Source organism: Equus quagga, chromosome 2 (genome assembly GCF_021613505.1).
Source record: "Equus quagga isolate Etosha38 chromosome 2, UCLA_HA_Equagga_1.0, whole genome shotgun sequence".
NCBI lineage: Eukaryota > Metazoa > Chordata > Mammalia > Perissodactyla > Equidae > Equus > Equus quagga.
In genome coordinates, this window is record NC_060268.1 from 159,839,947 (window position 1) to 159,852,471 (window position 12,525).

General features: G+C 42.6%; 1 protein-coding gene across 1 annotated transcript in view; it reads left to right on the plus strand.

Moving 5' to 3' along the window:
- Positions 1-12,525, plus strand: part of SORCS3 (sortilin related VPS10 domain containing receptor 3) — a 566,298-nt gene that overhangs the window by 476,547 nt on the left and 77,226 nt on the right. The window contains exons 10-13 of the mRNA XM_046654523.1: positions 813-959; positions 2,544-2,646; positions 7,639-7,715; positions 9,922-10,013. Coding sequence (XP_046510479.1) covers positions 813-959; positions 2,544-2,646; positions 7,639-7,715; positions 9,922-10,013 — 419 coding nt within the window. The remainder of the gene's footprint in view (positions 1-812; positions 960-2,543; positions 2,647-7,638; positions 7,716-9,921; positions 10,014-12,525) is intronic.

Here is a 12,525-nt window from a genome sequence, read left to right on the forward strand (position 1 = left end):
CAGGGGGCTTTTGGGGGAAAAAGGAAGAAAAAAAAAAGTTCATGTCAAATATGTACTCACTCCAGAACCTTCTGGATCATCAGTCTCTTTTAATCCTCTATCTACTTGTTGTGTGGTAATGCTCTTCTCCCTGTAAAATATCAAGAGTGTGCAAATCCCAATATATCAGGAACTCTGGCAAGAGAGCTCTGCATTATTTCATGTGTCCATTGCCAGTCAACTGAGGAAAAAAGGAAGGGCAGGGTTTATTCTACCTATTTCAGTGACTGTTGGCTGAGACCCAAAGTTGATATGAGTTATCCAGAGTCACACAGTGTGCTAGTGACACAGCCAGAGATAGACGCCAGGTTGTCAAACCAGGTCATCTGCTTGAAAATATTTATCTCACTCCTACTTGGGGTACCTGGACTTCCACCATTAAGAATTATACCTTGATGCCCTCAAAACCTGTCTATAAGCCCTCGTTAGCAACAGTCCATGCTCTAGAAAAGAAGACTCCTTCACTTGTTATCAGCCACTTCTACCACAGAGGGAATGTTAGTAGTTAATTAAGCATAGGTTCCATGGAACAAGGTTCAGAGGCATGTAAAGTGGGAAAACATAGATGGATAAGAGGGAAAGGGACATCTGGATTGGGGGATGGAGGGTGCAGAGATGAACTTAAACTTCTCTCAGACCACATGGCATATGGCATTTCTCACCGTGTGCCTCCTCTTCTCCTCTTTTGTACCCTGTGGAAAATGCTTGGGCTTCTCGAAGAGTAGAGGCATTTTGGCCCAACATGGTTCTCCATCTCTCACCCTTTTTCCTAGGTAGCAGGTATCAAAGGGATATTCCTGGCAAACAAGAAGGTGGATGACCAGGTGAAGACATACATCACTTACAACAAGGGCAGGGATTGGCGCCTACTGCAAGCTCCAGACGTGGACCTGAGAGGAAGCCCAGTACACTGCCTGCTGGTCAGTTACCCAGTCTCGTGTGAGGTCCACAGGGCAGACTGGTTACCTGGGGATGCTGCGTCAGGGGCCTTCTTCCATCCAGGGGTCTTAGGATCTTGGCTGGTACTTGGCAGGGATTTCCTGCAACTCCCAGGGTGTTGACCTGTAGACTCAGACTGCCATATCACTTGGATGGAAAGTTCAGTTGAGTTCCACAGACTTTTACTGAGAAAATACTATGTTCTCCAAATCCTAGTAATAAAGAAACATTTAAGAGAAAGAGCTTGTGTTCAACGGTCCCAGACAGAGCTCAGTAGGGGTAACACACCTGTTAACTGATGCTGATATGATCCAGTTTGATAAGTGCTTGATAGATGTCAAAGTAAGCAAAAGTTGCCATGGAAGCTCAGGAAAGGTCAGGCTGGTGTGTCCACATGGGACAGTCGTTAATCTATCAGCATTCCCAGGGCTCCTGCTGTATGAGATATTGGGTAGGCACTATGAGGACATGACGTATAAGACATTGTCTCTGCCCTCAGGTGCTGCAACTCTAGGTGGGGAGGGAAGACACATAATTAACAGTGAAAGCCTCTTAATGAAGACCTATGCAAGAAACTCTTCTAAGGTCCCAGAAATGGTTATGTTTCTCCTTAGCAAAAAAGTTGCCTTTTGCCACTTATTCAAAAAGATTTATTGACTACTTGTCACATTTTAGACATTATCTTAAAAACTGGGCATATAGTGGTAAATAGGGCAGACAGGGCCTTTCCCTTTTGTAGTTTTCAGTCCAACTCTGTGTTTTCTGCTTGGGGTACTAGGAAGGTCAGAGATAAATGGGTGCCTACCTCTAGGAGCTGGTCACAGCATTCATTTCTTTCCCCAAACCTTACCCATGGCTTCATCTTATTTTCCTAACCTATTTTTCTTTGTTCCAATTTCATCATCTTATTTTTATTTATTATATAGGATACATTTCTACAAATCCCCAATCACTTTTAAGAATGCTCTAATGAGGATAAATAAGTAAATTAATAAACAACAGAAACTTAGATGAGTTTTAGATAATGACTTCAAACATTTTAAGTAAAATTGTCAACAGGAACCACACACAAAACAAATAGAAATGGAGACAATCTGGTTAAAGAAGAGAGCAGAGGACCTGGAGACTGTTTCTCTTAGCTTCCCCTTTCATCCCTCCCAGTGGCCCCTTAGCGTTCCAAGAAGCAGAGTGTGATGGTCAGGATTAGATATGGGAGAAGGTCAGTGTCATCTTGTGGGAAGGGATGATTAGAGAGGCTTCATAAGCCAACCATGAGCTGGCCCATGATGGATAGGGTGAGGGTGAGGAAGAGAGGGGAAGGCCTACAATTGTGGGGGGAGCAATGAGAGGAACGAGCCTGTGAATGGTGCTCAGCGTAGCATCTGATACGAACATCCTGGCTATCTCAGGTAGAGATAACTCCTGCCCAAAACTAAGTATATGGCTCCCATGCAATACCTTGCTGTTTCTGGAAGATGAACATCTGGAAGCCCCATCTCTGGTAGGACAGGCGTGTATGTCAGGAGTTTCCTGGAATGAAGCTATGTTTTTCTGGTTCATTTTAGCCCTTCTGCTCCTTACACCTGCACTTGCAGATCTCTGAAAATCCATATTCCTCAGGAAGAATCTCTAGCAAGGAGACAGCCCCAGGACTTGTGGTGGCTACAGGTAAGGAGGACATTCCCTGGCTTCTTCCTCACTGAGGGATTCTGGAATATGTTTATACTCTCTTTGGACTCATTTGAGTATCTGATGAAAGCTATGGGCACTCTCCCCAGCAAACAGGCGAGGTTAATTGGAACCCCAGGGCCAATCTAATAACCTAGGAAGAGAGCTCCATACACTTGTAACTTCTAGAGATGAATGTGTTGTCCTACACAGTCACAGAGTAGTCAACTGCCTGTGCTTAGCAAGAAGCCAGAGCTCCTCTCAGAGTAAACTGACTGATCAGAAAGATTGTTTGTAATAGAGAATTCTCACTTTAAGAAAACATGATATGTGAACTTCCCAGCTCACCAAATATAAGTTGGGGTAGTTTTCTCTTTACACAGAGGATTCCTTGCAAAGGGTTTCACCCCAGAGCTGTTTTTAATCAGGAGGTCTCTGGTGCATGTAAAGGTTTGTTTACACATGATTAACCACTTGGCTGAGAGCCTGGGGGAAAGGGCAGAAAAACTTAAGGTTGCATTGTTGGAACTACTGTCCACCGAACATCAATCAGAAGTGAAGATGAAGCAACTCTGAAATGAAAATGAAAGTCTCTGGGGGGATGTGTTCTGATTAGCATGCATTTGATTTACATACACCTTTTCAGGAATACATTGATGGTGTAAAGCAAGGGAGGCTTCTAATCTTAGAAATTAGAGCTCTGATGTTAGGCAGCTTTTTTCTAATGAAAGCAGATAAATTCACAGTGACTTTCTGAGATGGTACATTTTGTTTTCTCTCATCAACCCAAAGCTCTGGCCCCTGGAGTTACTGCTCTCTTAGACGTGAATTCCTTCTCCAAGCCTCCAACTGCATGGACTTTCAAATATCACCAGTGAGCAACCACTCTAATCAGATTGACAGTCAGTGTAGTAGCCTTTTGGCATTTCAGTCAACTTCTCTCAACCCCACAGGGATTGGATCCACCATATTTAACACCACTGGCTTGAGGCAGCCAGGGTAGTGAGAGATGAGGGCAAGCTTTGTTGCTGTTCTCTTGGCTTTGGGAGGGGTTTCCACACTCTAATCTACGTGAATTGGACTCCCAACTCTGGGGCTGCTACAATCTCCGCCTCTTCTCAAGGTCTACAGGAGGCCTGGACTGGAGCAGAGGAAACACTGAAAAACAGTAATCAATAATAAAAGTTAATATTATTTAAATGCTAGTGATGTAGCCAGGCATTGTTCTAGGTGGCGTAAACACTCTGAACGTCAGTGTTTTCATTGGCAAAGTGGGACTGGTAGTACTGACATAATAGAATTGAAAGATTAAATGAAGTAATGGATGTAAAGTGCTCAGAACAGTACCTAGCATGTATTGAATGCTCGATACATGTTACCTATTATCGTCATTAGTATTACAGAAATTTAAAACTGCTCTTGCATCAGAAGAATATGATCTGCTCATCTCCTTCAATAGAATCTGTGGATAATGTGCATACACTAGCACGCACTGAATGAATGAATACACTCGGGAACCCTGTTGTTCTGCCTTCCAAGCTGAGTTCTGACACTTACTAGCCCTGTGAATTTGGCTTAGTTCTTTAACCGCCGAGTTTTATTTTCTTCATCTGTAAAACACAGTTTTTTCTACCTTGTGAGCATTTTGTAGGAATTAGGGATAGAAAAATGTGTCTACAAGACCCAGCAAAGTGCTCAGAGCATAGAAAGGTGGGATTAGTAGTGGTTGTTATTACCTGTGACCAGCCCATGCCTCTCAATTAGTCTAACTGTAAGTTTATCAATCAACAAACACACAGATATTAAAGATTTGTTTTTGAATTTTTTTGTCCTATATATCAGAATTGACTAATTCTTTTTTGTCTCTCATTTGTAACTCTTATAACTTTTTGCTGGACCGTGGGACATTGGGAGGGATGCAGTCAGCTGAGGAGATCCTGATGAAAGGCCAGAGCTGGGTCTCTTACATCTGCTTCCTCGTCCCCAGCTCCTCCTCACCCTGCTGCCCGCTCTCCCTGGGAGGTTCTTTGCTATCAGGAAAATCGTTATGAAGCTAGCCAAGGATGCCTTCAGTGGCCACATGGAGACTCTCTCTCCAGGGCTCTCTCTCACATCCATGCATTTCACCTGTCTTCAGGTGTCAGTGATGCTGGGCTCTCTCCCCTCCACTCCCACTGCCCACTGCCTCTTCCCATCTCACATTGAGATGTGGTCTCAGGGAAGCTGCACGGAAGAATGTATACCCTGGGATTCATTTCTAACCCCTGCTGAGCCCATCTTAGAAGGCAGATGGAATTCCAATCTGGAGAGTTTCGGAATTGTTTTAGCAAGCATAAACCATAGGGTTTTAAATATGCTTACCATTGTGGTTTGAAGCTAGTAGTCAAGACCTCACATCCTCACTGTGTCTTCCACTGTGACAAGTACTTTCCTTGCCTTGATTGCACCTGTATACTATGATGTAAAAAGGGCAATTAGTCTTCTCCTCAACTGAGACATGAAGAGATGGAGGGCAAGTAGGAAGAGATGTCATGCCCACACCCACATTCCTTCTGATTCAAAGTCTAGTCAACAAGTAATCATTCAAGCAGACCCAGCCCCGAGCCCCTTTACCTGCAGCTCCACACCCGAGGCTCCCTGCTGTGCTTCCTATAAACTCTGAATGTTCACACTCTTCTATTGTCTTGGGCATGGAGATGTTTTCCCTCCCCGCAGTGGATTGTGCACTTGTCTGATTTCCCTTCCACCGAGCCCTTAATCACTCTGAGTGGGCATCAGTGGTGGTGAGAGAAGCATCTCTAACTCCAGAGAACTCCAAATTCTCCCCTTTTTTTTTTTTTTTGCACAAGTGTTTAACTAAGGAGCAGAGAAGAGTAGCTCTGGGAGGAAGTGGGGGTAAAAGAAAGTTGTTTAAAGCTGCCAGAAAGAGCAGTGAAACCTCCCTATTTACCAGCTAAGCTGTTGGTGAGAGAGGCTCCCTGTCCGTCTCCATCTCTCCCCTCCTTCCTCTCTCCTATCACACCACTTAAGTGGGGAGCAGCTGCATTTTCTTCCAGCCTGGCCAGCAGCCACTTTGGTAAGCCTCTCTAGTTCCACGTTAGCCAATGAGATATATTATTTGAATCTTCCTTCTCTGATGCCATAACCCAAACTCTTCCTATCAGAGATTTCCCTCAGGGCCACTTAGGAACTGAACATGTTCGAAGATGGAATCATCCTGGATATATCTGTTCTGTCCCCTCATCTGGGACCTGACTTTCTGGTCCCTGTGATCAGCAGCATTTCCTTCAGGGCCCCTTTCAATTGACAAAAGATATTTCCAAAAACAGACTTTACTGTGAGCTTTGGATTCTCACCAGCACAAAGCCTCCAAAATTAGCCTGATTGACCTATGAAAGAGAGGCTGAGGATATTGGCAGAACCAGCTCCTACAGAGGGTAAGAGGTGATGAGCTAGAGCCTAAGAAGCCATGACGGGGATGGCAGATTCTAGCTCTAGGGCAGCTATGCTTCTGCCTCCCTCTCTCTCTACCACCTTGGTAGACATTAGTAATGGATCATCACACTCTATCCTATTAAACTCTTGTAAATATGGCTTCAGAATCCTTCTTAACACAATGCTCCAGGCAGCCAGCACCAAATGACTTGGGTTGACGTTTTCTGCCCCATTCCTCTTTTCTTTCTTCATCAGTGTCTTCCAAAACTTGTATCTGGAGAACTGAATTTCAAATTCCAGGCAGATCTCCGCAGACCTGCTCATTCTGCCTCTCCCCACTACACTTGTACCTGCTGCCTGAGCCCCGAGCCCAGGGTTATTTTTGGAAGCCTGAGTGTCAAAACAAGTTGGCTAGCTGTGTGCTCCCTGGTGCTGATGGGAGCTTGACAAGCTGTAGCCTGGCTTTAATTTCTCATTTTGAAGCATTAAATGTCAGGAGCTCAATTAACATTTTCATTATTGCATTTTTATTGTGCTCTTATTTAGGCTACAGATGTGTGGGAGCTAACATTCCCTTCCTGCTATTTTTAAAGAAAAAATATCAGCCAAAATGATAAATTCTTACATGTTTAGTGTACGTTCTGAGTTCTTGATACCTCCCCAAATGCACATCAGCATTGAAATAGGATTCAATCATTTGTTTACTCATTCATTCATTCCACAATTATTTATTGAGCAATTAACTACTAAGTTTGGAGCACTGTTCTGGGCTCTGAGGGGGTGGGATGCCCACTGGGGATACTTGGGCAATATAGATCAACTAGAAAATCTTGACCATATTCTTTTTTATTAAACATAAGCACAAGGTGATGAAGTGCAAGGGAAAGAAAAAGAAGGAGAGGAAAAAAGAGGGCGATGGGATGGAGGCAGTAAGTGTGGTCAGTCTAGGGATAAGCCAGGTGACTTCTCATCCTGCCATGCATAAGGGCCATGGTCTGCTGATTGTAGTCATCTTATTCTGGGAACTCTATAATTTAGGTTACATAGTCTATAATATTGGGTCACTCAACTGCCTGTCACTCAAGAGACGTGTTGACAATTTAAATCAGAAACAGACACACACATGTATGCACACACACATACACACACCACTTTTTCTTAGGCTAAAATTATACATGAAGAGGAAGGTGTCCCTAGGCCCAGCTTCTCCACACATGTCTACTCTTCCACTCTTTGCCACCTTCAGGGGACACCTGTCAAGATCAATTTTAAGAGATTATTTGTATACAGAATATATAGACCAAGAGGTCTAAGCTAATCAATATTCTGTCTTTGGGTCTTGCATTTAAAGACATATTCCTTTCATATTATTTATTTTTTCCGCATAGTGAATTTTTCTTCCTTCTGTTTTTGATATGACACCAAGAAAGAGACTACACAAATCAACTCTAAACATCACTAGGAAAACCTTCACTCACTCCTAACCTCTCCCCTAAACCCAAGCACACAGAATCTGTAAATTGCCTGACAATTTCAAATGATCTGCTTGTGTTTCAGGCAACATTGGCCCGGAGCTCTCATATACTGATATTGGTGTGTTCATCTCTTCTGATGGGGGCAACACTTGGAGACAGGTAATTGGGAGATTTGGGGACAGGGAAGAGGCACTGAGGGCAAGTTCTGCCAACATCTCTCTTTCCTGTAGGTTCTCGGGCTCATTCTGACTTTGTGGTTGCAAAAAAATTGAAGCAGCTGTTCAGTTTGGTCAGTTTGGCTGGCAGATTAGATGGGCAGTGGGGTAAAATGGGAAGAGTGCTGGGCAGCGAGTAGGAAGAATTGGAATTTCCCCAATTTGTTCAGTCTTTCATTCAGCAATATGTATGGAACAGCCAGTGGATGCTGTGCTGTGCTGATGCTGGGGATATAACCAATAAAATGGTTCCTATCATTAATGTGCCATGGGGTCTTGGCAGGCAGGCATCTCTTCACCTTTCTGAATCTGTTTGTTGATCTGCAAGATGAAGGGGGTAATGTACTAAAACAGGGAAAGCCATGGAAGTCTGTGATTAAGCATTGTGTAGGTCCAGACTTCAGTAAGTAGGAAACAGCTTAATAGATACATGAGTACATGAAAAATTAATTCAATTTGAAAAACATTTGTAGCAGCTCTGTCTAATAGAACTTTCAGCAGTGATGGAAGTGTCCTGTATCTGTGCTGTCCCTTGTGGTTATTGAGCACTTGAAATGTGGCTAACGTGACAGAGGAACTGAATTATTTATTTTATTTATTTTAATCAATTTGAACTTAAATAGTCTCATGTGGCTACTGTATTGGACAACACAGATTTATATAATGTCAACTATAGGTCAATACAAACCTGAGGAGGCAGCTGGATACTTTGGAATCCTTTTCCTCAAGGAGCTCAAAATTAAGTAGAGGAAATGGGCTCATAAATAACTAATGGTAGTTTTAGGTGATTGTATTATTTTAGTGGCATTATTATTAGCATGCAGAGAAAAGGGAGGAATTGTTCTACTTGGGGAAACTAGGAAAGAGCTGACATTTTGCTACTTAAAGTCTTAAAGGTAGGAAGGTTCCTACCTGGGGAAGAAAGGGGAAGAACACGGGATATCCTGGTGATGAAGGTGAAGTCACCATCTGAAATCTAGCTGGCTAAGTTCCTGTTTGGGTCCCTTAGTGAAGAATACCATCACTATCACCAACATCATCATCACCGCCCCCATTGCCACCACTGTCACCACTACCACTATCCAAAGAAACTTAGTGAGCACCTGCTACATACAACCATTTCAAGTTCTGCAAGGCATATGACAAAGCATAAGTTAAGGTTCCTGCTCCTAAGGCCATAGTCAGGTGGATGAGGAGCAGACAATAAACAAACAGACTTGTTTGAAGAATCAGCCTGTCCTCTCTGATGGTACAAGTCCTATTCAGTCCTCAATAGAGAGAGCTCTTCTCTACATAGAGAGAGATAGGTCTTGGAAGTAGAAGGAATTACCTACAGGCTCAATCTGAACCCCTTAAACTGGGCTTTAAATTCTTCTGAGTCCTATCCACCCTTACTTACTCACATTCTTGATTCCAACCAAACATAGTCTTCTGAACACTGCTACATTTTCTGTATGGATAGATCACTGAATGAGTGACTGAGTGCATGGATGGATAAATAGGTAATGGATAAATGGATGAATCAAAAAAATGAATGACTTTAGGTCCCTAGAAGCACAGTGTTCCAATGAGCACTTAGAGTTAGGATCCCCAAGCACCAAACTTAGTCTTCATCCAGCTTGTGGGGAACCTAGGAGGCGGTGGCTATGTCAAAAAATCAGTCATCATGTATACTATAATGCCTAGAGAAATTGTCTTTTAAGTTTCTGGATAATTTATAAATAATTCTATAAGACACCGACCATTTATAAATTAGCAAACATCTGCATAGATGAGGGAAAAGAGAGAGCTGCATGGCAACCCACTCAGATGAAAAGATGGGGAAGCTTTTTGCAGTCCTATTTTCCTTTGGGTTATCTAGTTGAGCATGCATTTTGTTGCCTCACCTTCTTACAACACACTGGTTGACAGGACTAGTGAAAAGAGCCCTAGAAATGCCATTTGAGTGGTTTAGGGAGAGTTATTTGTTCTCTTCAAGTCCATTTTCTCATCTGTTAAATGGGGATGATAGTACTTGCCAAATTACCTGACAGGGTTGTTGGAAGTCTCAGAATCTAGATGAAGCAATGTATGTGAAAGACTTTGTAAACTGTCAAGCACTATGCAAACGTAAGGTGTTGCTATGATTGTTGTTGTTGTTGTTGTTCCAGATCTTTGATGAAGAGTACAATGTCTGGTTCCTAGACTGGGGTGGCGCCCTCGTAGCCATGAAACACACACCTCTGCCAGTCAGGCATTTGTGGTAAGGACAGCTCCCTATACTATTAATGAGCAACTTTTTAGTGAAAAGTGTTGGGACATTATTCTGCATGGTTTTGTACCCATTTGCCCACTTTCTCATCCATTTATTCATCCATCCATCCATTTATTATACATCTTCTAACTCTTAAGTAGCAAGAGTAGACCAGATAATTTACATGGGGAAGTATGATGAATATATAGGGTGGTAGGATAAGGCAGAAAAGAGCAAGAAGGACCTGCAAGTTCAGGCAGCCGAGATTAAGAATCCAAACTATGGAAGATGGAAATTGCTGCAAGAGGGAGGTTAGGTGCATGTAGCAGATATTAAGTTCAGTTATAGACAAGTTGATTTTGAGATGTGTGTGAATATTCTACAAGAGATAACCATTAGTTCTCAGACATATTCACCTGAAGGTCAGGAGAGAGATCTAGGCTGGCACTCTAGATTTAGGGTGATTTAGCCACTAGCTGGTAGTTAAAGCCATGGCAGTGAACTCAATGCCTCAGGAGAGTGGTTACAACAAGGAGAAACCAGGGACTCCAATGGAACGCTGTTGAGCACCAGCATTCAGAACAGAAGTAGTAGTTATGGAAAAGACTAAGGAGATAGCCAAAAAGATAAAAACACAGGAAAAATATTTTCTTGGATGCTGAAGGAAGGGGTAATCAAGAGTGCCAAATTCTATAATCAGATCAAGTCAGTTATGGAGTGAAAAATCATCTAGGACTAAGCAATATGGGGGGGTCATTGGTGATCTTTGTCAGAGTAGATTCAAAAGAGAGGTGGGGTTGAAAGGTAGATTGCAATAGATTTATGAATGAATGAACGAATGATAAGCAGTGGAGTAGAGACCGTGTAGATGACTCTTCTCAAGAAAGTAGATGGTGGAATGAAGTTGAGTGTGTATATGCAAAACCCACCAGTGAGGACAAAGAGCTGAATGAGGATATGTACTGGTGATGATGATGATGATGATGATGCTGTTGTGTATTTTTGTTTGTGACAGTGGATGGATAAGTATCATGTGTGTTTATAGCCTGAAGGGAAAGAATTTCAGGCTTCAATTCAGCAAAGTGAATATTTGAAAGAGTAAATATTTGGCAGTAGAGGATATGCTGTCTAGAGTACAGTTGTTGGGATTAGCCATGGGCTGGAAGATGGACCCTAGCTTAACTCCTAGTCCCTTGATTTTGGGAGAGTAACACTTTCAGGGTAGCGTTTTACGGGGAAGCATCTGATTGTAGTCCGGAAAAGGCATAGGGTCCCCAGGTGCCAAATTCCAGCTTCAGTCACCTTGGCAAGGACTTAAAAAGGTTTCTTGCAGTTTGGCCATTTATTAAGTTAAAACATATGAAACTGCCATTTTTGTAGATCAAAAATGGTAAAATATTATCAATTTCTTAGAGCTCAAGTAACATAAAGTGAAATGGTTTTAGCTACCACTATATCTTCTTACAGAAAGATTATGAGAATAAGTTTTAGAAAGATGCTTGAAGCCATTTGTAATAAAAAAATGCTCTTCCAACTCAACAGCAAGCTTGTAAAGTTCCCAATGTAATTGTTTATCATACTTCTTTCTTGTTGTTATTGCCGTCAAGTCAATTCCAACTCCTAGCGACCCTGTGTACAGCAGAGCAGAACCCTGCCCGGTCTTGTTGCACCATCCTCTCACCTTGTGACACTATATCAGACAATGCTCCACTGCTATTCATGGGGTTTTCGTGGCCAGTTTTTTTTGGAAGTGGGTGGCCAGGTCCTTCTTCCTAGTCTGTCTGTTCTGGAAACGCCATTAAAACCTATTAATCATGGGTGACCCTGCTGGTATTTGAAATAATGGTGGCATAGCTTTCAGCATCACAGCAACTCACAGCCGCCACAGTATGACAACCGATAGATGGGTTGTGTGGTTGCCTACCTTACCAGGAAATGAATGCGGGCTGTGGGTGGTGTGAGGGCCAAATCTTAACCACTAGACCCATAGGGCTGAATTTATCAGCCTTTTACTACTGATTATATACTTTTTGGGTAGCATCAGAAGAATGGGATTACTCAGCATTCATGGTAGTCAGCATTTACTGAGGGATCGTTACATTCCAGGCACTGTTCTCTGCCCTTTACTTGAATTATTTAAATTAATTCTTGACACAACCCTATGTATGTGGATACTCTTTTTAACATGTATTTATAATGGCATTGAAATGCAAACCTGTTAAATACCTTGCTCAGGGCTACACAGCTAGTCCCGGGCAATACCAAGTTGTGTCTCTGTCATGAATGCTCTTCTGGTTTTACTACTAATTTTCCAGGTACTTTAATGAGTACACAGGGGCTTATCACATGGCCTCTGCCCTCTGGGAGATCATAGTCAAGATAAGGAGTTCAGTCAGTCTACACATCACCAAAAATGAAAGCAATTCCTGCTAAAGGATACTGGCTGTGTGTATTGGTGGAATCCTGAAGCAGGATGGAGTCCTGCCTAGTGTGTAAGGGGGTCTTCCTGCTGCAGGCGGCA